This window comes from Lodderomyces beijingensis (genome assembly GCF_963989305.1).
Source record: "Lodderomyces beijingensis strain CBS 14171 genome assembly, chromosome: 2".
In the NCBI taxonomy this organism is placed as follows: Eukaryota; Fungi; Ascomycota; class Pichiomycetes; order Serinales; family Debaryomycetaceae; genus Lodderomyces; species Lodderomyces beijingensis.
The window spans coordinates 714,484-738,456 of NC_089971.1; the positions used below are offsets into that span (position 1 = coordinate 714,484).

Consider the following 23,973-nt stretch of genomic DNA (forward strand, 5'->3'; position numbering starts at 1 on the left):
GTCCCTGACCCTAACTGAACTTCGCAAGCTCAACCACCTTGGATGGAGATGCTTGGAAAAAAATCCCAAATACAGCCGCTTTAGAAGCCAGGGCTACAAGGGTTCCCTTCGCGGACAACTGAGACTAAACCTATCCAAGGGAGAGAACTGTGGACCGTGTGCTGCTGTTCGTTTGTTTGTTTTCTTCTCTGTTCCACCAGATTGTCTCAGCATGCACAAGACAGTAGAGCACAGTCGAGCACAGTAGAGCAGCCCAGATAACTATTGATGTCATCGTGCAATGTGGGCTAAACGCCGCCTAACCTGCCTGCCTCTGCTTGCCTCTACTGCTGCTGCGTGCAGAGCTTCGTTTTGACTCCGGCTGAAAAATTTGAAAAATTTTCTTTGTTGTGCTGCCGCTGCTGCACCGATCATCGCTCCATCCACCGCGGCACTACCAGCGAGCCCATCTCATCTCGCCATCCCCCCCCAAGCAGAGACAACCAGAGAAGCAGAGAACCCAGCGTATTATAAATAGCTTGCAAAATCCCCATTCCTCTGGCAAACGCCTACTCATCATTATTCATTATTTTCTGCTCTATTTTTCCCTTCTTTTTCCCTTCCTTCCTCCTTCTTCCTTCTTCCTTCTTCTCCTCCTCTTCTTTCTTCCTCTAGCGAGCTTCTACCTCACAAACCACAAACCTGTTGAGTTCTTTGACTCTGGTGGTAAGTAAACTAAAAAGACAAAACTCCTGATCGTTCACCGGCTAGCCATTGGGGTTGCAAAAATTACTTCGGGGACCACGCTGCCAACGCCAGTCTTGCAGACTCGGGACAAAGAACAAAAAACAAGAACTTTGGGGCCCCATTCCAGCAGATCCACACATCTGTCCTCAGTGGCATCGAAACCGAAAGCGCAATGACTGTGTTGTGCATCTACGGGGAAGGAGGCATCTCAAAGTTTTGCAACAAAAAAGGAACAAGGCGACATCCCGCGATCCAGAGTTTTTTTTTTTTCAGATACATATATATGAAAGAAAAAGAACCCCAAAGGTTTTCGTCTTCCTGGTGAAGATCTCTAGAAATTTTTGACTATTTACTAACGTTTTTCCTCCTTCTTCTCCATCAGCCAAGCTAAATCCACGTTCATTGATTAAGACACTGTTGCTTTTGGAAAGTTTCTCCCCCATTCCCAAACTTTTCCATATTGTGCAAGTAACTCTTTTTTAAAATCATACACGAAAGAAATAGCATAGCGGACAAAACAAAAAAAGAGAGTAAAAGATGTCCAAGGTTTCGGTTTCGGTTTCGGTTTCGGTTTCAGTTCCAATTTCGCCTCCAATGGAGTCGACGGGTGACAGATTGATGACTTTGGAGACCAAGGATGGAATTGCTTTGCAAGGTTACTCCTTTGGTGCAGAAGTTCCTGCGTCGGGTGAAGTTGTTTTCCAGACCGGAATGGTTGGATACCCCGAATCGCTCACAGATCCCTCGTATGAAGGCCAAATCTTGGTCATCACCTACCCTTTGGTGGGTAACTACGGTGTTCCAGACAGGGAATTGAAGGATGACGACTACACTCCTGCATTGCCCAAATACTTTGAGTCCAACCGCATTCACGTGGCCGGTTTGGTGGTGGCCCACTACACTGAGGAGTTTTCCCATTTTTTGGCCAAGTCCTCGTTGGGCAAATGGCTCAAGGAACAAAACATCCCCGCCATTTACGGGGTAGACACCAGGGCATTGACCAAGAGATTGAGAAGCAACGGGTCAACTTTAGGTAGATTGGCGTTACAGAAAACGGGAGTCAAATCCGAGCAAGTTATCGCAGATAAATCGGGCAACTGGCAGCAGTATTTCGAAGTTCCAGATTACGTGAACCCCAACGTGCAAAACTTGGTTGCCAAAGTGTCCTTAAAGAAACCAGTGTTGTACACTCCAAAGGGCCAAGTCAAGTTGGGCAAAGACGGCAAACCTATTAGAATTCTTGCGGTTGATGTCGGTATGAAGTACAACCAAATCAGGTGTTTTGTCAGAAGAGGCGTCGAGCTCTTGGTTGTGCCTTGGGACTATGACTTTTCCAAAGAAGACTATTCTGGTTTGTTCCTCAGTAATGGTCCTGGTGACCCCGCCGTGATGCACAGCACGGTTAAAGTGTTGGAAAAAGTCTTGCAAGAGGCCAAGACACCCGTTTTTGGTATATGTCTTGGACACCAGTTGTTGGCTAGGGCCTCGGGGGCATCGACTTTGAAATTGTTGTATGGTAACAGAGGACAAAACATTCCTTGTACCTCGACTGTTTCCGGTAGGTGCTACATTACCTCGCAAAACCACGGTTACGCGGTTGATACCAGTAGCTTGAAACTGGGCTGGAAGGAGTTGTTTGTCAATGCAAATGACGGCTCAAACGAAGGTATCTACCACGAGAGCTTGCCATTTTTCTCAGTGCAATTCCACCCAGAATCAACTCCAGGTCCAAGAGACACCGAGTTTTTGTTTGACGTTTTCATCGATGCCGTCATTGCCCACGACAAGACCGGTATTACCAAGCAAATTGAATTCCCAGGCGGTAAAATTGAAGACAATTTGGCTGCACATCCTAAAGTCGACGTCAAGAAAGTGTTGGTCTTGGGTTCAGGTGGTTTATCCATTGGTCAAGCCGGTGAGTTTGACTACTCGGGTTCCCAAGCCATCAAGGCTTTGAAAGAGGAAGGAATATACACCGTGTTGATCAACCCAAACATTGCCACTATCCAAACTTCGAAAGGTTTGGCAGACAAGGTTTACTTTTTGCCAGTTAATCCCGAATTTGTTAGAAAAGTAATCAAGCACGAGCGCCCCGATGGTATCTACTGTACCTTTGGTGGTCAAACAGCTTTGAGTGTTGGTATTGCTTTGAAAGATGAATTTGCAGACTTGGGTGTCAAAGTGTTGGGTACCCCTATCGATACCGTCATCACCACTGAGGACAGAGAATTATTTGCTAGTGCCATGGCCGAAATCGGCGAGAAATGCGCTAGATCAGAAGCTTGTAACAACGTCGAGGAGGCAGTTGAGGCAGCCAACGCAATCGGTTACCCTTTGATTGTCAGAGCCGCGTTTGCCTTGGGTGGTTTAGGTTCTGGTTTTGCCGACAATGAACAAGAGTTGGTTGCCTTGTGTAACAAGGCTTTTGCTACTTCGCCTCAAGTCTTGGTGGAAAGATCCATGAAAGGATGGAAAGAGGTGGAATACGAAGTTGTTCGTGATGCCTTTGACAACTGTATCACCGTTTGTAATATGGAAAACTTTGACCCCTTGGGTATCCACACCGGTGACTCCATCGTGGTGGCTCCTTCGCAAACCTTGTCTGACGAAGACTACAACATGTTGAGAACAACCGCCGTCAATGTCATTAGACATTTGGGTGTTGTCGGTGAGTGTAATATCCAATACGCGTTGAACCCATTCTCCAAGGATTACTGTATTATAGAAGTCAATGCGAGATTATCACGTTCCTCGGCGTTGGCCTCAAAAGCTACCGGTTACCCATTGGCATACACTGCTGCTAAATTGGGATTGAACATTCCTTTGAACGAGATCAAAAACAGTGTCACAAGGTCGACTTGTGCTTGTTTCGAGCCCTCGTTGGACTATGTCGTGGTCAAGATTCCAAGATGGGATTTGAAAAAGTTTACTCGTGTTTCCTCCTTGTTGTCTTCGTCAATGAAGTCTGTTGGTGAGGTGATGTCAATTGGTAGAACTTTTGAAGAAGCAATCCAAAAGGCCATCAGGTCAACCGACTACCAAAACTTGGGTTTCAACGAGACAAAGGCGTTGATGTCTATTGATATCGACCAAGAGTTGCAAACGCCTTCCGACCAGCGTCTTTTTGCTATTGCCAACGCGTTGAAAGATGGCTACTCTGTCGACAAGGTTTGGAAATTGACAAATATTGACAAGTGGTTTTTGAACAAGTTGGATGGCTTGATCAAGTTTGGTGACAAGATTGCCAGCTACGGCCAAAAGGAAAACTTGCCCGTTTCCATCATTAGACAAGCCAAGCAATTGGGTTTCGAAGATAGACAAATTGCTAGGTTTTTGGACAGCAACGAAGTTGCCATTAGAAGATTGAGAAAAGATGCCGGTGTCATTCCATTTGTTAAGCAAATCGATACCGTGGCTGCCGAGTTTCCCGCCTTCACCAATTACTTGTACGTCACGTACAATGCCGATTCTTCAGATGTGTCCTTTGACGATCACGGTGTCACTGTTTTAGGGTCCGGTGTCTACAGAATTGGTTCCTCGGTTGAGTTTGACTGGTGTGCTGTTAGAGCCATTAGAACCTTGAGAGATAACAAGATCAAGACAATCATGATCAACTACAACCCCGAAACCGTTTCCACCGATTACGACGAGGCCGACAGATTGTACTTTGAGACCATCAACTTGGAAAGAGTGTTGGATATATACGAGTTGGAGCAGTCGGCGGGTGTCATCATCTCCATGGGTGGCCAAACTTCAAACAACATTGCCTTGCCCTTGTACAGACAAAACGTCAAGATCTTGGGCACGTCTCCAGAGATGATTGACTCTGCCGAGAATAGATACAAATTCTCGAGAATGTTGGACAAAATCGGTGTTGATCAACCAGCCTGGAAAGAATTGACCTCGATCGACGACGCTGAAGAGTTTGCTGAAAAAGTAGGTTACCCAGTCTTGGTTCGTCCTTCTTACGTCTTGTCCGGTGCTGCCATGAACACCGTCTACTCGAAAGACGACTTGGCTTCATACCTTACCCAAGCAGTCGACGTTTCGCCCGATTACCCAGTGGTCATCACCAAATACATTGAAAATGCCAAAGAAATCGAAATGGATGCTGTTGCCAAAGACGGTAAGATGGTCATGCACGTTGTTTCCGAGCACGTGGAAAATGCTGGTGTCCACTCGGGTGATGCGACATTGATTGTGCCTCCTCAAGACTTGGACCCGGAAACAGTGCGCAGAATCGTTGAAGCCACAGCTAAGATTGGTGCAGCTTTGGACATTACTGGTCCTTACAACATCCAGTTCATTGCCAAGGACAATGACATCAAGGTGATTGAATGCAATGTTAGAGCTTCAAGATCGTGTCCTTTTGTCTCCAAAGTTGTTGGTGTCGACTTGGTCGAGATGGCCACCAAGGCCATCATGGACTTGCCAATTACTCCTTATCCAGGTGAAAGATTACCAGAAGACTACTGTGCAGTCAAAGTGCCTCAGTTTTCATTCTCGAGATTGGCTGGCGCTGACCCGGTCCTTGGTGTCGAGATGGCTTCCACGGGTGAAGTTGCTACATTTGGTAGAAACAAATACGAAGCATACTTGAAGTCGTTGTTGTCAACTGGTTTCAAGTTACCCAAAAAGAATATTTTGTTCTCAATTGGTTCTTATAAGGAGAAGCAAGAGTTGTTGCCCAGTATCGCCAAATTGAGCGAGTTGGGCTACAAGATCTTTGCCACCGCCGGTACTGCCGATTTCATCAAGGAGCACGACATTCCAGTTCATTATTTGGAGGTCTTGAGCAAAGATGAAAACCAAAAGTCCGAATACTCATTGACTCAGCATCTCGCCAACAACTTGATTGATTTGTATGTCAACTTGCCATCTTCCAACAGGTTCCGTCGTCCAGCTTCGTACATGTCTAAAGGTTACGAATCACGTCGTATGGCTGTTGACTACGCTATACCTTTGGTCACCAATGTCAAGAATGCCAAATTATTGGTTGAGGCCATGGCAAGAAACATCTCGCTTGAAGTATCCAACAAGGACGCTCAAACTTCACACGGTACAGCAGTCTTGCCAGGTTTGATCAACTTTTCTTCTTTTGCAACTTCATTGAGCGATTTCGAAAAGACCACTAAGGATTCTTTGGCCGCTGGTTTCACATTCAATGCATTCTTGCCACATACCACGACTGGTCCCGCAGTAACGGACTACAGATCTTTGGTTGACGCCATTGATCAGGCGGGTGCCGTTGCCTACACCGATTACTCCGTGTCGATAGCTGCAACGGAAACCAATGCGCAAAGCGTGGCCGATGCAGCTGACAATGCCGGCGCATTGTACATTCCATTCAACGACATTGACGGATCTAAAATCTCAACCGTGAGTGCTCAGTTTTCAGCATGGCCCGAGAATAAGCCAATTGTCACCGATGCTAAAGCTACGGACTTGGCATCTGTTTTGTTGTTGGCCTCCTTGCATAATAGAGCAGTGCACATTGGAAATGTTTCATCAAAGGAGGATTTGGATTTGATTTTGATGGCCAAGAGTAAGGGCTTGAAAGTGACATGTGACGTTGCTGTGCTCACCTTGTTCCTCTCCAAAGAAGAGTTGAACTTCCCATTCTTGCCATCAAAGAATGACCAAGATTACTTGTGGCTGCACTTGTCTGACGTTGACTGTTTCTCCATTGGAGTGTTGCCCTACTTGGTGGCCAAGGCATGCGATGAGAAAATCAGACCTGCATTGGGAATAAGCGAGACTATCCCACTCTTGTTGACTGCTGTGAATCAAGGAAAGCTCACAATCGGTGACATTGTCGAAAAATTCTGCCACAATCCATCAAAGATCTTTAACATTCCTAAGCAAGATGCACAAGTTGTCATTGACTTGGACAGGTATTTCGAAGTGAAACCCGTATATCCTGGTCTCTCGAAGTTGAGATTGAGAGGAGCCATCGAGAGAGTTTCATTTCACGGCGAGACTGTTTGCTTGGACGGCTCGGTGCTTGCTGATGCTGCATTGGGAAAGAACGAAGCTGGTTTGAGGTCAAACTTCAACAGCGCTTCCGTTCCACCATCGCCAGTCTTGGGACAAAAGAGGGTTTCATTTTCGTCGATGCGCCGACCATCGTTCACGCCTACACCAGAGCCTCAGCCTGCTGTCTTTGAAAAATTGGGCTCGGAGTTGGTTTCTCAGCCGGTAGCTGGCTCGTTGGGTGAAATTGCCGCCTTGAGCGATTACATCAGAACCAACAATACCTTTTTGAGGAGCAACATCTTGTCGGTCAAGGACATTACCAGAAGAGACTTGCACGCGCTCTTCACCGTTGCCCAGGAAATGCGACTCGCTGTGGAAAGACAAGGTGTGCTAGATGTGTTGAAAGGCAGAGTCTTGGCCACGATGTTTTACGAGCCATCGACGAGAACTTCGGCATCTTTCGACGCCGCCATGCAGAGATTAGGAGGTAGAGTTGTTGCTGTTGACTCAAACTTTTCTTCGGTTAAGAAAGGTGAAACCTTGCAGGACACAATCAGAACATTGTCATGCTACGCCGATGCCGTCATCTTGAGGCATCCACAGGAAGAGAGCGCTGAAATAGCTGCTAAATACTCGCCTGTACCGATCATCAACGCCGGTAATGGCTCCAAGGAGCACCCAACCCAGGCATTGTTGGACTTGTTCACCATCAGAGAAGAATTGGGAACCGTTAACGGCATCACCGTGACATTTATGGGTGATTTGAAATACGGCAGACCCGTGCACTCCTTGGTCCACTTGTTGCGCCACTACCAAGTCAGAGTGCAGTTGGTTGCTCCCAAGGAGTTGGAAATCCCCGCTGAAATCAGAGACTTGTTGAAAAAGAACAATATGTTGGTGGCGGAGTCCGAGGTGTTGACCAAGGAAATCATTGCTAGATCCGACGTCTTGTACTGCACCAGGGTGCAAGAAGAGAGATTCGCAGACAAGGAACAGTACCACAGGTTGAAAGATACGTATATCGTCGACAACAAGATCTTGGGTAGTGCCAAACAACACATGTGCGTCATGCATCCATTGCCTAGACTCAATGAGATTAGAGAAGAAGTCGATTTCGACCAGAGAGCTGCATACTTTAGACAAATGAGGCACGGACTCTTCATCAGAATGGCCTTGTTGGCCATGGTCATTGGTGTTGACTTTTAGAGGGTCTTTTCAAATGCCAGATTGCATTTTCTTTTTTGAAACAATCCATTGAGAAGTCTGTCAGGCTGTTTTAATCTTGGGGGAGATTTCCACATGTTTGGCAGATATGTTCATGTACATTAGAAGAAAGCGCAAAAAAAAAAAAAAAAAGGAAACACTTAATAGTAAATAAACGACGATTATTATTTTGTTAATGGTATTTCCTGACGCGAGGTTGAACCATCTGGTGGTCTACGTCGCTGTCAGAGATGACTTGTTTATACTGAGGATACTTCAGAAGCGACGATGCCGCGACTTCGGCGTAGGACGGCCGGTATCCTTCTCTGTAGTTTTCCTTGACCTCCGCCACTACAGCCAGGACACGAGCAGCTAGTGCGGTTTCCTCCATTTCCTCATCAACTCGTCGCCTCTTGTTCCCATGCACGTCGTCATTCGAGTCTATGTTTGCGTTTGCATTGCATTGTTCACAGTTTTTCACCACTACGCTCATGGTATCCTTGATGCGCTGCCAGTGGTACTTTTCTGCCACCAAAGTAGTCGACCTGTTGATCCCGCAATGATTATTCTCACGATGAACCATCTGGCACACGCGCAACTGCAGATCGGGGTCCGCGATAACTTCCTTACCCTTGATCATCAACTTTCCCTTCTCCAACGTATACTTTAATGCGCCCGACCGTAAACGTGCTTTCTCCTGTCGGTCCGCTGTGGCCGGGTACTTCCCCGTCTCCAAATAATACTTGATTTTATCAAACCTGTACGCGTGGGATTCCGTCGTTGACGTCTCGGACAAGTCCCGCTCGTAAATGATGGCATCAACAGGCACCTCGCTGTTCTTCACGTAGGCGGCATTCGCCACTTTACCCACGCGTTTGAAATTCATCAGTTCCCATAATTTCCTCGCGGCGGCATTCGTTTCAAACACGAGGTTCAAGATGGCATACGTATACCCCAACTTGGGCGCCCATCTCAAAAAACAATCAGTGAGAGTGCGTCCCACGCCCTTGCCTCTGATCCCGGCATTCACCAAAAACTCAGCCGTGCAGATGTGGGAGCACCTGCGTCCGGGATAGTTGGGCTTGATGCAAAATGTGCCCAAGCACTCCCGCTCCCATTCGCGCTCGTCTTCATTTAAATCAAGCGAGTCCCCCAAGCACATGATCGCGACGAATGAGTCGAACCAGTAATTTGTGAAATCCTCGACTGATAATGGGTCAAAGAAGGGCAAGGTTTCGCCTCGTTCTATCTCCATGTTGAATTCCTCGCATAGGAATTGCACGAGGCCAAAGGGCACGCGGTCGTCGATTGCGATGGGGTAGATTGTGGCGGTGGTGACGCCGTCTTTTAATAGAATCGTGTGTCTGTTGAGCTGGGGCATGGATGCTGGCGTCGCCCTTTTTTTTGCGTCTCGTGGGTGGTACTCGGGGTATCTAGAGGTGAAATCTTGCTCCAGGAGGAACTCGTCATCGTTGTCGTCATCGTTGACATCATGATGCGGCTCTGGTATGGAATCATGGTGTTCTTCTCGCGGTGTCCCAGTGTGGAATTCGTGGTATGACTGATCTAGCCGTTCTCTATCCATGGGTCTCATCATTTGAGTGCCCGAACTTCTCACAACATGGCTGTTGATTAAATTAAAAATGCCCACACGTCTGGGGTATTTTTATTCCTTTTTTTTTCGCAATCGGGAACAAAAGAACTCCAGTTGGGCTGTATAAAGTGAGTGGTTTGGTTGAGAGTTTCTGCTACAAAATAATGATGATGATGATGATGATGATGATAATCAGAGTGTGTCTTCTATTGGAAATGTCCTGTTCTCTTTCCCTTTCTCTTTATCTATTCACAGATTTAGACACCAAGTCCTTGCCAAAGATATGAGCACCCACCAAACGGTCATATCCTTTCAAAACCGCTACGTTCTTCACGTACCCGATCCTTTCAAACCCCAAAGAGTCCCAGATCTTTAAACTCGCAACGTTGGTTTCAAACACAAGATTAAACACCGAATAAACATAGCCCAACTGGGGGGCAACTTGCAAGTATTTAGCACCCAACTCTTTGCCCAAGCCCAGCCCTCTCTTCACGTGATTCACTGCGAATCCTGCGTTGCACACATGAGAACAACGCCCCACGTAGTTGGGCTTGACGTAGAAAGAGCCCAAGAACAAGTCATGCCACTGCTCAACTGACAAGTTTTGCAACTGCGGATCTTCAAACGAGGCGTAATTTCCTTCAATCAAGATGGCGACAAAGTGGTGGAACCAGTACTGGACAAATTCGTCGTACCCTAGCACGTCTATGTAAGGATAAGTTTGCCCTTCTTCTACTATGAAATTGAACTCATTTTGCAACACAGAGACCAAGTTCCTGGGTACTTCGGATACGGCATGGACATTGAATAGCGTCACTGCTTTGCCATTTTGCTGCAACTTGAAGTTGATTACCGGATCCTTGACTCTTGGTGCTTGAGTGAAATCCCCCAGGGCAAAGGGCAAGTTCACGACCGATTCAAAGCTCTCGTTGTAGCTCATTTCCCCTTTCCAGCTCTGCTCAAAAGTTATTCAAAGCTAAATATTTTGTTCAAAAATGAAATTACTTACCCTGTTGGATCGTTACATCCAAACACCTCTTCCTCGTCTTCATCATCATCATCATCATCATTTAAAAAGTTTTTTTTGACTCACGTTCCACTGACCGGGAAGTACATTCCGTTATCGCTTATAGCACTTTTTACGTTCGTGGCATTCAGCCTGCGTCTGTCTCTATCTCCTTGAACACGCTCCATCTTTAACCGCTATGAAGCCTCCAGAGAGAGAAGAGCAGAGTCACATGGCGTCCCCCTCGCCTGCCCCCAACCTTGTGAAATATAGAGGCAGAGGTGAGCGGACTAGAGACAAATACGGACATCAAAAGCGTAGAAAAGATCTGCTTTTTCCAACGTGCAAGGCGAGGATGCTTGACGGGTCTACTCGAAGACTCAAGCCCCATGTGGTCTTGGGGCTTGACCAGCAGCCACTGCTGGTGATTTGCCACCCTTGGCCGTCTCTATTCCCTTTCGTTGCAAAAGCTCTCTATGTGTGTGGGGGCTCTAGATGCAGGAACACGCACTTTACGCCAAAGGTCAACTTTCTTGATGATGATGGAATTGGTGATGGGAGTTTGGAGAGTAACAGTCGGTGTTTACATATATCCAGATACCCTTTTTATACACATTTCCCCACCCAATTGGCAGACCACATTTAGAGGCCAATAGACACCCTTGTAAAGCTTGAGCAGGTAGGTCTTTGTATGCTCAACGCTAGTTTATCAAAATGGAAGACCAAAGACGAAACGGAGTGGCAGTAGATGGTATGTAAAAATTTCAAACTTTACTACCCAAGGACTGGTGGAGTCATGGACCGTATATACATAGAAGCCAACTTTTCAAGAGACTAACGGTGTAATTTTTTCTAGCTGTCAGCAAGCGGGACAAGAAACGAAGTAATATAGCCGCCCGATTAAACAAGCTCGAACTCACTTTTAAAAATGATCGAGATATGTTTTATCGAAATAGCTTGCACGAGCTTCAGAACAAACTCGCAAGTCTACAACAAGGCTCAAACGAAGAGTATCTAGCCAAAAAGATTAGCTTAGAAGAAACAAGAGACTACGAGCTCACCAAATTGAGACTATGGGAGGAATACCAAGTGAAACGAGTCGAAACTGTTTACCAGCTGGATTTGCAAAAAGCACAAGAGAACCATGACAAGATGATCAAGTTGATCAAGGAGAAACTATACGACAAGTTGCAGAAACAGATTAAGCACTTGCAAGAGGATAAATATCTATTGAACGTCTTGAGCAGAAACAGCTACAATGAGATTCAAGACGGTAGCAACGGCAGCAGCAGCAAAAGCAACGGCAACAACGACCAAATAAAAGCAGCAGTCAATTTGCGATTAAGGAAACGGGACGCGACTGCAGATACAGATGACTTATCGGACGGAGGCAAGAGCGGTAACATTTCCTCGGCTCAAAACGGCTCCGGGTACATATCTCTGAGCAAAAGGAGAAAGCCGTATCGATATTCATCAAATGACGAAGTCTCAAGCAGTGCAGCCAGCGCCAACCCGTGGCACAATAACGCGCACAAGAAGGGACATAGTCACGCCAATAATGGCCAAAGTCTCGCGAGTGGATACGAGTCTAACCTCAGCGACAAGGATTATGATGCATTGAATACATTGATAATGGAGGATGGAACGACAATCATTGACAGTCTAAACGGTGAAAACGGCAACTTGAACAATAAAGTGCAAACTAGAGGATCTCATAAGCAGTTTATCGGTCCGCAAGGGTTGAAACCTGAAGAATTGAATGATGATCTCACGCTCCTACGGAATGCCATAGTGAAGAAGCAACGGTGACATTTGCGTTTTTTTTTTTTCCTGGTTCTTTTTTTATCCTTTCAAAAAGTCAAGATAATATAGTTGCATTTTCATCAGTGTTTGTTTCCCACTTCAACCAGTAGCATATAGAGCATTTTTTGTTTGTCTTTGCCCACTTTCTAGCTTTGTTTTTTGTTTTTTTTTTTCTTTCTTTCTTTCCCCCATGGATATGTCTTTTGTTTTATAGTCAATTTTCAGGTGTCCTGTTTGTAGAATTTATAACATAAAAAAAAAAAAACTTAGATTTGATATTTTGTTATCTCAATGCTGTATAACTTGTACATGCAACTGTTTCCGAAGAACCAAACGAACCCTGGCAGCTTTTGAAATTGTCAATAGGATCATGAGTCTAGTGGGTTTCCGCATGGTTGTGGTGTCCAGCTGAGAGAGAAGGCGCGCGCAAATTTGCCGATTACGAATTCCGCTTTCCTCTTTGAGAAAACCGAAAATTTTCCGGTTTTTCTTGTCGTTGCTTTCTTCCCACCACACGATTGCAAAAAAAACAAAAGAGAAAAAGCAAAAACCCATCCGGGTAAATCAACCAACAGGTCACTAGATGCACGGTGTATAGCACTAGCGGGGACTAAAGATGGGATCCATGTTGAAGAAACGAGCTAGGACACTACGATGGTGCAAAGTATATAAAGCAATTACGCTCGTGGTCTTATCGGTGTTTATCATTGCTCAATCTGTCAAGTATACCCAGCTGCACTCGGATAAGTTTTGGCTCAAATTCAAAGCCAAAGAGCCCAGCCTGGATGAGCAGCGGAAGTTCAGCACGCTCAGCCAGAAGAAACTAGATACGCGGGTAGATGGACCGTTCCAATATGGATGTGCAGAACCAAACGTCCAAGATCAGCCTCGCGCGAATGCCGCGTTTGTTATGCTATGTCGGAACCTGGAGATCAAGGACGTGATCAAGAGCGTGGAGTCGATGGAGCGGCATTTCAACCAGTGGTTCAATTACCCGTGGGTGTTTTTAAACAACGAGCCTTTTACTGACGAGTTTAAAACTGTGGTTGAGGACCACACCGAGAGTAAAGTGCTGTTTGGATTGATTGAAATGAGCGATTGGGAGTTTGACTCGGATCTTGACCCCGATGAATTGTACGAGTGGATGGAGTCTCAAGGTGACCGCTCTTTGCTTTATGGCAATTTGCAAAGTTACCACAAGATGTGTCGTTTTTACTCGGGCAAGTTTTTCGCTCATCCTTTGGTCAAGAGTCTCGATTGGTATTGGCGTGTTGAGCCCGACGTCGAGTTCTTTTGCGATTTAACTTATGATCCGTTTATCGAGATGGAGAAACGAGGGAAAAAATATGGTTTTAATGTCATGATTACCGACTTGTACTATAGTATACCGGGTTTATTCCGCGTGGTTCAAAATTACGTCAAGAAGAATAAGATTACCCCGAAATCGAGCTGGGAGTTGTTTACCCTGAAGAGCAAGTGGGTCGTAGAAGACGACCCCGAGGGGATATACGATGGGATTTACGAAGAACGAGATATCAAGACGGAGATTCAGGACCAGATTTACTTGCACAAGTTTCTCCACGAGGAAAAAGACAAGAAGGAATCGGTTTTTCAAAAATATGAATACATGATGCAACGGATATTTGCTCAGAGCGCCAAGATGCCGCAGATCTATGAAGATCGAATGAATCAAGAGGATTACAATTTCTGCCACTTTTGGTCCAATTTCGAAATTGCCAGAGTGGATATTTTCTCCTCTCCGGAGTATCAACAATTATACCAGCATTTGGAGGCTTCGGGTGGCTTCTACAAGGAGCGGTGGGGAGATGCACCAGTGCATTCGTTAGCCTTGGGTTTGTTACTAGACATGCAAGAGATACACTATTTCCGCGACATTGGCTACCGCCACGATATATTGGTCCATTGTCCCGCCAATGCCCCTGGAAAGCAGCTCGAGTACCAGCCAAGTCGAGGCTTGAAATATAAAGGCGACGACCATAAATTGAAGCTGGATATGCCGCGCTTTAATGGCGTGGGGTGTAGATGCAAATGTCCTCTGTGGTTTAAAGAGATGGAAAACTCTCCGTGCATGAAGAAATGGGCCTTGTTTACTCACGATGAATATCAACGGAAGCAACCTGTGAATATTGAAAGGACTAAAAAGAGAATCAGCCGGAAAATCGACCGTCATTTGTTTGCCGGTGGCAAATACGGTGATATGGTTATATAGTGGGGAAAAAAAAAGAAGGAAATGATGATGAATGGAACGACTTGGTGAAACCCACCAACCAACCACCCAGGGCCACCTTTTTAGCATCTACAGTGCCATATGGTACGGTTTATCTTGATTTTCTCAATTCATTTATTTGTCGCTAATATACATGAAGAACTAAACAACACCAAACACACATTTTTTAAAAAAAAAATGTTTATCCACCAAAACCGTACAAGGTTCTACCTTGTCTCTTTAAAGCATACACGACATCCAACGAAGTGACAGTCTTCCTCTTGGCGTGCTCGGTATAGGTGACAGCATCTCTAATGACGTTTTCCAAAAACTGTTTCAAGACAACCCTGATTTCCTCGTAGATCAAAGCCGAGATACGCTTGACACCACCTCTTCTGGCCAATCTTCTAATGGCCGGTTTCGTGATACCCTGGATGTTGTCTCTCAAGATCTTTCTGTGTCTCTTGGCGCCACCTTTTCCCAAACCTTTTCCTCCTTTTCCTCTACCAGACATTGTTGTATACGGATGATTTGTTGTAGTATGTAATATAGAATAAAACAAGTATGAAGAGAGTGGGGGCGAGTCTTGGTGTATTTAAATATATTTTGGCTGCTTGTCAGGAACGAAATTACAAGAGATTGAGTGCAGCGTGTGGAAAGCCAAAACAAACAACACCAACACTGAGCCAAAGAGACAACCAAAGAGAGAGCGACATGGGCAAAGACAAGGAGAGAGGATTGACTCGTGTTGTTTACAGAAGATACGCTCCCGTCACAAGCCCAACGGTGGCCAGAGCTTCCTGCATGTCCAGGAGCCGGAAAGGAAACAAGAGAAGCAACCCACGGCATCTTCGCGCACACTTTCTCCCGTGTCGCGCTGTCCGTCGCGGTGGCAGGTCGCGGTAGCGGCGCGTGAGTCGCGTGGCGTTTGAGGGAGGGGGGTTCTGTTGCACGCGACAAAAGACGTCATTCTGACAGTTGCGCACCCGTGCTGACATTTACACATGCGCAAGCTCCACCTTCCACAGCGAGTGTTTCCTTTACTGTTGCAACAAGCCAACCACCGTTTCCAACAGCAGCTTCACTCGTGTCCGCGCTATCGACCTCCAGGCGTCTGGCGTAGAAGGTCGCTTCTGTTTACGCTTCGCCTGCTGCTCTCGCGACAAGCTATGCCCCAGAAGAATTGTAAACAACGCCATGGACGCGAGGGGGGGGGGGGGCAAGTGGATGAGGAAGCTCCACTCTATTGAGACAATGTGCGTTTATATAAGTTCAGCTATATTTCGTGGCCCCAGTATCTAGCAGGAAAAACTTTCCCTCTCCCTCATCAGCATCGAGAAAACTACAATGGCTAGAACTAAGCAAACAGCAAGAAAATCCACTGGTGGTAAAGCCCCAAGAAAACAGTTGGCTTCCAAAGCAGCTAGAAAGTCGGCACCTTCAACCGGTGGTGTCAAGAAGCCACACAGATATAAGCCAGGTACCGTGGCCTTGAGGGAAATCAGACGTTTCCAAAAATCCACCGAGTTGTTGATCAGAAAGTTGCCTTTCCAAAGATTGGTTCGTGAAATTGCCCAAGACTTCAAAACCGATTTGAGATTCCAGAGTTCTGCTATTGGCGCGTTACAAGAGGCCGTTGAGGCTTACTTGGTGGGTTTGTTCGAGGACACCAACTTGTGTGCTATCCACGCCAAGAGAGTCACTATCCAAAAGAAGGACATCCAGTTGGCTAGAAGATTGAGAGGTGAAAGATCATAAATTGTTGCTTGAATGATTTTTTTTTGGGGGGTTGGTAGTGCTTATTCAATTCGTGTTGTATATTAGAAGAAAATAAAAGTAATCTTTACATTTTTTGAAGAAATTGAAAACTTTGCGGTAGTAGGCTTCAAAAGTATGATGAGGACAATCAGGGCAGGTTCAAAGAGACTCGGGGAAGGAACTATTGTCTATCTACTTCTCAACCACGGTTTTGCCTGTCAAAGCGTCGTGGTTGTTTATAATTATATTATTTTTTGCAGCCATCCCGTGCTGGCTCGAAAAATAAAGACGGTGTTAAGATTTCAAAAAACTTCGACAATCGGGTGTCTGCTATTGACATCATCGCTAGAACGTTGCTGCCGTGGGATTGTTGACTTCATCTGCTATACGACTTGAACTCATGTTCACACCCCTCAGTGTTGAAACAGGAGATTGCTGGGTTGGCTTTGGGTGCGTTTGGTGCAAGCTGCAACTTGGTAGCGGCCCGCCAGGATATGGTCTCCAACTTTGGAAATTTAGCAATGAAATGTGGAGTCCTGAAAGCTACACCAACTGCATCGACACCACATTCTATATCTCATATTGAAACGTGCTTTTTCAATTGACTGACCACACACGAGCTCAGTTGAATTCACCACGACTATCAAAGCCCAAAAAATACAAAAAAATATCCAATTTTCAAAGTGCTTCAGAACCTCCCCCGTAATCATGTTTTTTGGCAGTGACAGCACCAAGTCATCAGACGAGCCCACCAAAACATACTGGGAACGACTCGATGAAATCTCATACTCGCCAGTCCCATCAGGAATCCTATCGGCGGCGCTTTTGCTCAAGGCAATCAAGAAGTCTGCGCCACTACCGACAATTCCAAACACGGGCACCTCGGGCGGCTCGTATGCGTTTCAACAAAGCCTAGCTACCGCGAAACCCACCCGGTTAAGCTGCGGCTTCTTCGGAGGTGCCTTGGCTCTTGGAACTTACATGATGTACGATGGGGACCCCGTCAATGCCTCGGGATTCAACTTTGCTTGGCTGACGCTATATTTGCTCGTGAATGGCAAATCTGCCGTCCTGAGTTTTTTCAAGGGCAGATTAACTCCTATCAGTTTGGGGGCGTTGGCTTTATTCAACGCTGCTTTGTATGGTAGAGAGTTCTTTTGGAGTCAGAGAAGCCCATTTTCAGTGAATGGTCAGTGAAATAGAAAGTTGGAAAGAAAATGGAAAAAAAATGGAAAAAAAAAAATTCTATCAATTATTATGCTTAGATTTGCTATTAAAAAGTAGCATCCAGTGCTGTTTGTATCATGTATAGTAGTTGTTTGTTTTGTTTGTTTTTTCTTTTTACCCCCATTTCAACGGAAGCAATCCTCTTTCGTTACAGTATTTGGTGATTTCCCGATCGTCGTACAATTCGATAAACTGCTGGTCCATGGGTCGTTCCTTTGGTGCAGCAAATTTCCGATACTCGTCAAATATAATCGTTTTAGACCAGTTTTGTAACCGTCTTAGCACGCCAACAAGACACCCGGTTCGATGCTTACCTCGATTGCAATGAATCAAAATCGGCTGGTTCTCGGGGTCGAGAACAATCTTGATTGCCTGCGTGATTAGCTCGGATGAGATTTTCACAAACGGCTCTTTGTTTCCCGACATCCCTAATTGGAACAACTTGATGTTTTGGTTAGCAAGAAACTGTTCTTGTAGAATCGGGTAGTCCTCGGGGATAAGACATAGAACCAGTTTGAGGCCCAAGGTTTTAAGAAATGGAAAATTGGCTGGTTGCGGGAACGAACTTCGGTAAATGGATCCAATCACCAATGCGAAATTCTCGGGTGGAGTTAGCGGCTCGTCGTCGTCGTCATCATCAAAGTCAAATGGCAGACTTTGCAGTAGCAGCAGCTGAGCATCTTTGGAATTGTCCTTGCTATTAACACTATCATCGTTGTTATTGATATTGTTGTTTTCGTGATGCTTATGACGTTTCAACTCGTACTCCTGTTGGAGCCGTTTTTGGAGCTTAACGTCCAATTTGTCGTCTGCGTCTTCGTCAAACCCCTTGCCTTCGTCCTCCTCCTCTTCTTCCTCTGTCGTCGTGGCATTAGCATTGTTCTCCTTGTCTTCCAACTTTAATTGGCCCAATTTCGACCGTAGAAGCTTGTTGTCCTCATATATCGACTGCGGCGTCGGCGTCGTATAATTATGCGTTTTGACCAAACCTGACTGTAGACAGTGTTTATCCTTTGCTGGGCATATCGTTTGATTACTCGGCAGGCCTGATAGATCCTCGTCCATCTGAAAAGGATCATCCACAATGTCGGCCATAAAAAAACAAAAAAAAAATATGCAACGGCGGTTCAATTCCAACTGGTAATTGAAGCTGGTGGGAGGGGGTGTGAGATGCTGCAATGGCAAAGTGACGAGGGAACAAACTCCAGATTCTGATTCTAGCTTGGTTGGGTTCTTCCAACAAAGCGACTTTTTCAATACAGTAATGACTGCAAATTGGATGACAGAAGTATGTTGGTGGGATTCGATAACAAACAAGCACCAGTGGAGGGTAGTGTGCGTGTGCTCAATAATTGTCGCAAGTTTTTGGTTTTTGACACTTGCCAATTGGCGACATTACCTCGGTGTAGCCGATGCTCTTCGGGGAGGTAGAAGATATACCAAGGTTTTTTTTTTGGCAGCTATGCAAGTGATCCAAGCACGGTACCATGGCTAGACAAGTAAAAAGAAAGAGACATTTGGGAAATGGATCTGACTACAAAGATAGCAGCAGTAAGCGAGGAAGGTCTGAACTTCGAACTGTGACGCGGACAGCCAGGAGAGAAGGTAAATTGCAGCGAGATCAGTCTGAAATAAAAGAGGTGGAAAAGGAGCCCATGCGAAATGGGGAAGAAGAAGAAGAGGACACTTTGGAAGGAGAACGGGAAACTAGTGACGAAAAAAAGGGCATGGCTTATACAGCATTGTTAACTCTCCTTCAAGCGGAAGAAAGAACAAAGAAGGAGCCTAAACCGGACCACAATTTGAATACCAATCCAGCGGCGGAAAAAGAGGAAAAAGATCAAGATGAGCTCGAAAAAGAAGAACCAGCCGGCGCAAATTTGGACGAGCCTCTTGCCGAAGATGAAGCAGAGGACCAAGACGAACAGTATGAAAGTGACTTGGAGCTGGATGACGAGGACGCAGCCACTGGTCTTGCTAGGGACCCCTTTGACGTCCATTTCAACCAACCGTCGGAGGAGTACATGGAGAAAGAAGAAAAACTTGTCATAAAGGAAAAGGGGAAATGGACAGTACTGGCGAAAAAACAATACAGCAATGATTTATCCTTGATCAGCATCACTCAGCTGCCTCCTGGAACACCAATCAAAGTGCCTCCATCGTCATCATCGAAAGAAGACCTGAAATTGCTGCGTTTCCCGTTGAAGAAAAGAGTGCATGACGCTTACGAGAGCGTCTATGGCAACTCGCTCACAACCTTGGAGTCGATCCTCCTCGAGCCTATATCCAACTATCAAGACGTCAACTATCAATACAGGACGTATCTGAACATTGCATATAGAAAACTCTACGTGTTGCACGCGTTGAACCATATTTACAAGACTAGAGATCGCATAATTAAAAACACCTTGAAGTTGCATGCACTGAAGGAATCTGGCAAGGATCTAGAGCTTCGAGACCAAGGATTCACACGGCCGAAAGTTCTCATCCTTTTACCTACACGAGACGCATGCAATGAAGTCGTTGAGGCAATTATAAAATTGTCGGGCACTGATCAGCAAGAAAACAAAAAAAAATTCACCAGCCAGTTTTATACAAAGGATATCGCAAGAACAAATAAACCTGCCGATTTCCAAGACGCATTCAAGGGCAACAATAATGATTTTTTTTGCATAGGATTGAAACTTACGCGAAAGAGCTTGAAGTTATACTCGTCTTTTTACTCCTCCGATATCATATTGGCTTCGCCGTTGGGGTTATCGATGATTTTGGAGAATCCAGATAAAAAGAAAAGACAGTACGATTTCATTTCCTCGATTGAGGTTTTGATTGTAGACAAGGCGAATCAAATTGAAATGCAAAACTGGGATCATGTAAACACGGTGATGAAATACATCAACAAGGTTCCACAAGAGTTTCACGATGCCGATTTCAGTAGAATTCGAATGTGGAATATCAACGATCAAGCCAAATTGCTCAGGCAAACCTTGGTGTTTAGCGAGTTCTTGACGCCCTCGATTAATAACCTCGTCTCGTCGAAATCGTTTAATCTAGCAGGCAAAGTGCGCTTCAAGCCGGTAATTACATCCGAATCCAGCATCATGAACTCGATTGGATTGAAGATAAAACAGTTGTTCCAGCGGTCCTTCCCCACTGAGTCACCTGCCGATGATCCAGAAGCTCGCTTCAAGTTTTTCACCAATACAATCGTGCCCAATCTACTCAAAACATCCGCGTATGGAGACGGCATCATGATCTACATCCCTTCGTATTTCGACTACTTGCGGGTAAAAGCTTTTTTCAAAACATCGACAAAGTACAATTTCGGCTCGATCGATGAGTACAGCTCGCAATCGAAATTATCTAGAACTAGACATGAATTCAGTACGGGAAAGATACAAATCTTGCTATACACTGAAAGATTGCATTTCTTTCGAAGATACGAAATCAACGGCGTGAAAAACTTGATCATCTATTCACCCCCGTCAAATCCCATCTTCTATAAAGAACTTATTCGGTTTATTGGCAAATCGGTATTCAAAGAGGAATGCGATTTGAATCTTGTCAATGTCAAGACCATCTTTTCCAAATGGGACGCTAATGCGTTGGAAAGAATCGTTGGTAATGAAAGGGCCCCCGTCTTGTGCAATTCCCAAAATGAATTGTATGAGTTTAGATGACGATGGATATTCTCAAAAAAACAAAAAATTCGTTCTTTTTCTTTCTTTCTATATCTCAATCTATGTCCTTAATGTATTGAATGCCATGATGAAACAACCAATAGCGACATAGGGACTTAACCTCTCGCCGATTCTTGCAAATTTGTAAAAAACACTCAAGACGCCTGACCTCCTGTTGTCCAATATTGCCGGGGCAATACTGTGGATGTATGTAGATGTGCAAATCAATAGTAGGATAACTTGAAGTAGCGATTGGAAATTGAATAAAGCAGACTTTGTCAACGTAGTAATGTTAGTATTCAAAATTTCTCATTTGGATAAATATAGGGATACACATACCATTTTGTTGTGAGTGGTAAGAGTAGATGGACGATTGTTTGAACGTGGGTTCAAAGAGTAAGTGTGACCAATCTCGCCAGATGGTGGTGTTTTTGGTGACAGCGCAATTTCAACAAAAATTGATAATTGCTACCAACCGAACATAACAAGGCGCTTGCAATGAAGAACAGCAAACAGGTAATAATAGCATAGAGTCTTCCCAAGTCAAGGTCAAGATCAATGTCAATCTAATACTATAATACTATTGGTTGCACATTCTACTATTTACCAAGTAAAGAATCTACTTTCAAGGGAGCGTCGTATTTACCAGCAATGATTTCATAAAATTGTAGCCTTGACAGGCTCTTCTTAGGACCATGGGCCTTGTCGAAAAACCGATCAAACTCCTCGACATTTGCTATTTTGAAAGAATCGTGAGTTTTGCCCTGTTTCCCGCCAAAAGTCAGCAACAAATCACCCCACTTCCAGCTTCCATTGATGTCATTATACGACCTATTGGGACCTAATATCTTTCTTTCAATGGTGTACCCGTCATTGTTAATCAAATAGATGTGAGGCTTATTCGGTAACTCCGTGTGGTATCGAACAAAGCTTGACAATTCCTGGATTGTCATTTGAGCGCCTCCATCACCTTGAACCAAGACAATCCTCCGATTCGAACCGAGGTCGTTGATGGCACATGTGGCGCCAAACGTTGCTGGCAATGCATATCCAATCGATCCCCACGCTGATGCGCTGACAAGCTGGGCCCCAGCCGGGAATTTGATATCTGGTAACCCAAATACAAACGACATGGTGTCCACGATGAATAAATCGTTTGGTTCTAGCTGGCTGTTGAAATGGTCTGTCAATTTCGATTGCGGGGTATAGTTGACATCCGATGCAGAGGGAATGTATTGGTCTTTTGGTTGGTATGTGTAGGTATTGGAAACCGTGGCTGTAATTTTTCCGGCATCTAGGTTTGTTGCCAATGAGACCAAGAGCTGCGAGATTGAAAATAGTTTTTCACCGTCGACTTGTTTGATGTGGTAGATTGCACTGTTGATGCGAATGTAATCTGGGTGCACCATGACGACGTTTGCCACGTTGGAAAAATCGGCCGAGTACGCGGCATTGTTCATTTCAGTCTCATATACGCCAAGTCCGAGTACGAAATCGGATGATTCAAGAAGCAGTCGGACTTGGGGAGTCGAAGAGGTCTTGCCATCGTACACTCCAACGTAGTTTGGTTTTGTCTCATTGACGTTGCGGCCGAAATTAGATGAAAAGATCTTGATCGATTGCGGCAACTGGTCAAGGAACAAATCGAGTTCCCTTTGTGCTCCGAATCGGGTGGTTAAGCAGTCGGAGAAAACGGATGGGTTTTCAGATTGGTACAAATGGGACAAGATCGTGTCGGTGACTTCTTTCAACAATTTTTCCGATTCGAGGGAATGTTCATATTTCGACGCTGACGAGAATGGATTTGAGAATAAAAGCTGCGATGGCAATTGCAAATTTGGCACATCGCGTGGAATGAACAAGTACCCAGGTCTTCTTTCTTGAAGGATGGTGTTCAAAACACGGTCGATTTTGGCAACATTGTCATTCATGTCATATGTCAAGCTCTCCTGCACGCAAGAGATGTCCTTGATCATCTCTTTGTAGACATTGTGGTTTGCAGGTTTGCAGATGTCGTGGTTGGGAACTAAATGATGGATGTTTTCGACTTTGCTTTTGGCTTGTTCCTGTGTTTCAAGAGCGGTTGTACCGACAATGTGCAAGACTGGGCTGTACTCGGCAAAAGCACCGGCGATTCCGTTGACAGCGGATAGCTCTCCCACGCCGAATGTTGAAATAAACACCGACAATCCATCAATTACCCTTGCGTATCCATCTGCTGTATAAGCACCGTTCAATTCATTGCACGTGTTGATCAATTTTACACCCCTGTTGAGGATCAAGGGAGAATAGGCGTGCTCCAAAAAGTCGAGGTTGAAATCGCCGGGGATCTCAAACACTGATTTCAACTTGGGGTTGGCTTCAGTTATTCTGTAAAAGATATACTCGCCTAAGAAGATGTCCTTGGGGATATCCATTGGGGTTATTGACCCTGAGCTGGTAGGTGAAAACACTTGCGGCGAAGCAAGCTGAACCGGTGGCATTTTTTTGTTCCTTTTGTGAAGTGCTATGGATAGGATTTTGAGACTGTTGAAAGCAATCAATACCAGTAATCACTACAACGAATACAGACGAATACTCCGCTCGTTTTATACTACTTTACACTCAGTCTGACCCTTTGGGGTGTGAGTGCGTGTTTTTGGTGAAATTCCCACGTTCCCACATTCCTTTCCAATGCTATGTTTGCGGGGAGAACAGGCCCGTGAAGCCCTCAGGTACATTCTCGGCTGTCGAAGGATAACGGCCAAAAAATAAGCCCTCAATCAGGTATCAA

General features: G+C 45.2%; 11 protein-coding genes across 11 annotated transcripts; 6 read left to right on the forward strand and 5 right to left on the reverse strand. All coding sequences in view use genetic code 12, as the record gives it.

Annotated features, from left to right (window-relative positions):
- Positions 1–1,263: 1,263 nt before the first annotated feature.
- Positions 1,264–7,908, forward strand: LODBEIA_P14670 (uncharacterized protein; the record flags this gene model as incomplete). The annotated part of the gene is made up of 1 exon (XM_066971358.1): positions 1,264–7,908. One exon carries the CDS (start codon positions 1,264–1,266, stop codon positions 7,906–7,908), a length of 6,645 nt encoding a protein of 2,214 aa, XP_066828405.1.
- Positions 7,909–8,098: 190 nt separating this feature from the next.
- Positions 8,099–10,439, reverse strand: LODBEIA_P14680 (uncharacterized protein; the record flags this gene model as incomplete). Its single annotated transcript, XM_066971359.1, has 2 exons — positions 8,099–9,530; positions 9,838–10,439. 2 exons carry the CDS (start codon positions 10,437–10,439, stop codon positions 8,099–8,101), a joined length of 2,034 nt encoding a protein of 677 aa, XP_066828406.1.
- A 780-nt stretch (positions 10,440–11,219) lies between these two features.
- Positions 11,220–12,314, forward strand: LODBEIA_P14690 (uncharacterized protein; the record flags this gene model as incomplete). Its single annotated transcript, XM_066971360.1, has 2 exons — positions 11,220–11,256; positions 11,362–12,314. 2 exons carry the CDS (start codon positions 11,220–11,222, stop codon positions 12,312–12,314), a joined length of 990 nt encoding a protein of 329 aa, XP_066828407.1.
- A 610-nt stretch (positions 12,315–12,924) lies between these two features.
- On the forward strand, positions 12,925–14,538 carry LODBEIA_P14700 (uncharacterized protein; the record flags this gene model as incomplete). The annotated part of the gene is made up of 1 exon (XM_066971362.1): positions 12,925–14,538. The coding sequence occupies one exon, from the start codon at positions 12,925–12,927 to the stop codon at positions 14,536–14,538; it is 1,614 nt and encodes a 537-aa protein (XP_066828408.1).
- A 199-nt stretch (positions 14,539–14,737) lies between these two features.
- Positions 14,738–15,049, reverse strand: LODBEIA_P14710 (uncharacterized protein; the record flags this gene model as incomplete). The annotated part of the gene is made up of 1 exon (XM_066971363.1): positions 14,738–15,049. One exon carries the CDS (start codon positions 15,047–15,049, stop codon positions 14,738–14,740), a length of 312 nt encoding a protein of 103 aa, XP_066828409.1.
- Positions 15,050–15,882: 833 nt separating this feature from the next.
- LODBEIA_P14720 (uncharacterized protein) lies at positions 15,883–16,293 on the forward strand (the record flags this gene model as incomplete). The annotated part of the gene is made up of 1 exon (XM_066971364.1): positions 15,883–16,293. The coding sequence occupies one exon, from the start codon at positions 15,883–15,885 to the stop codon at positions 16,291–16,293; it is 411 nt and encodes a 136-aa protein (XP_066828410.1).
- A 708-nt stretch (positions 16,294–17,001) lies between these two features.
- Positions 17,002–17,490, forward strand: LODBEIA_P14730 (uncharacterized protein; the record flags this gene model as incomplete). The annotated part of the gene is made up of 1 exon (XM_066971365.1): positions 17,002–17,490. One exon carries the CDS (start codon positions 17,002–17,004, stop codon positions 17,488–17,490), a length of 489 nt encoding a protein of 162 aa, XP_066828411.1.
- Positions 17,491–17,634: 144 nt separating this feature from the next.
- LODBEIA_P14740 (uncharacterized protein) lies at positions 17,635–18,585 on the reverse strand (the record flags this gene model as incomplete). The annotated part of the gene is made up of 1 exon (XM_066971366.1): positions 17,635–18,585. The coding sequence occupies one exon, from the start codon at positions 18,583–18,585 to the stop codon at positions 17,635–17,637; it is 951 nt and encodes a 316-aa protein (XP_066828412.1).
- A 590-nt stretch (positions 18,586–19,175) lies between these two features.
- LODBEIA_P14750 (uncharacterized protein) lies at positions 19,176–21,200 on the forward strand (the record flags this gene model as incomplete). The annotated part of the gene is made up of 1 exon (XM_066971367.1): positions 19,176–21,200. One exon carries the CDS (start codon positions 19,176–19,178, stop codon positions 21,198–21,200), a length of 2,025 nt encoding a protein of 674 aa, XP_066828413.1.
- A 60-nt stretch (positions 21,201–21,260) lies between these two features.
- LODBEIA_P14760 (uncharacterized protein) lies at positions 21,261–21,542 on the reverse strand (the record flags this gene model as incomplete). The annotated part of the gene is made up of 2 exons (XM_066971368.1): positions 21,261–21,473; positions 21,540–21,542. 2 exons carry the CDS (start codon positions 21,540–21,542, stop codon positions 21,261–21,263), a joined length of 216 nt encoding a protein of 71 aa, XP_066828414.1.
- A 257-nt stretch (positions 21,543–21,799) lies between these two features.
- LODBEIA_P14770 (uncharacterized protein) lies at positions 21,800–23,683 on the reverse strand (the record flags this gene model as incomplete). Its single annotated transcript, XM_066971369.1, has 1 exon — positions 21,800–23,683. The coding sequence occupies one exon, from the start codon at positions 23,681–23,683 to the stop codon at positions 21,800–21,802; it is 1,884 nt and encodes a 627-aa protein (XP_066828415.1).
- Between the last annotated feature and the right edge of the window lie 290 nt (positions 23,684–23,973).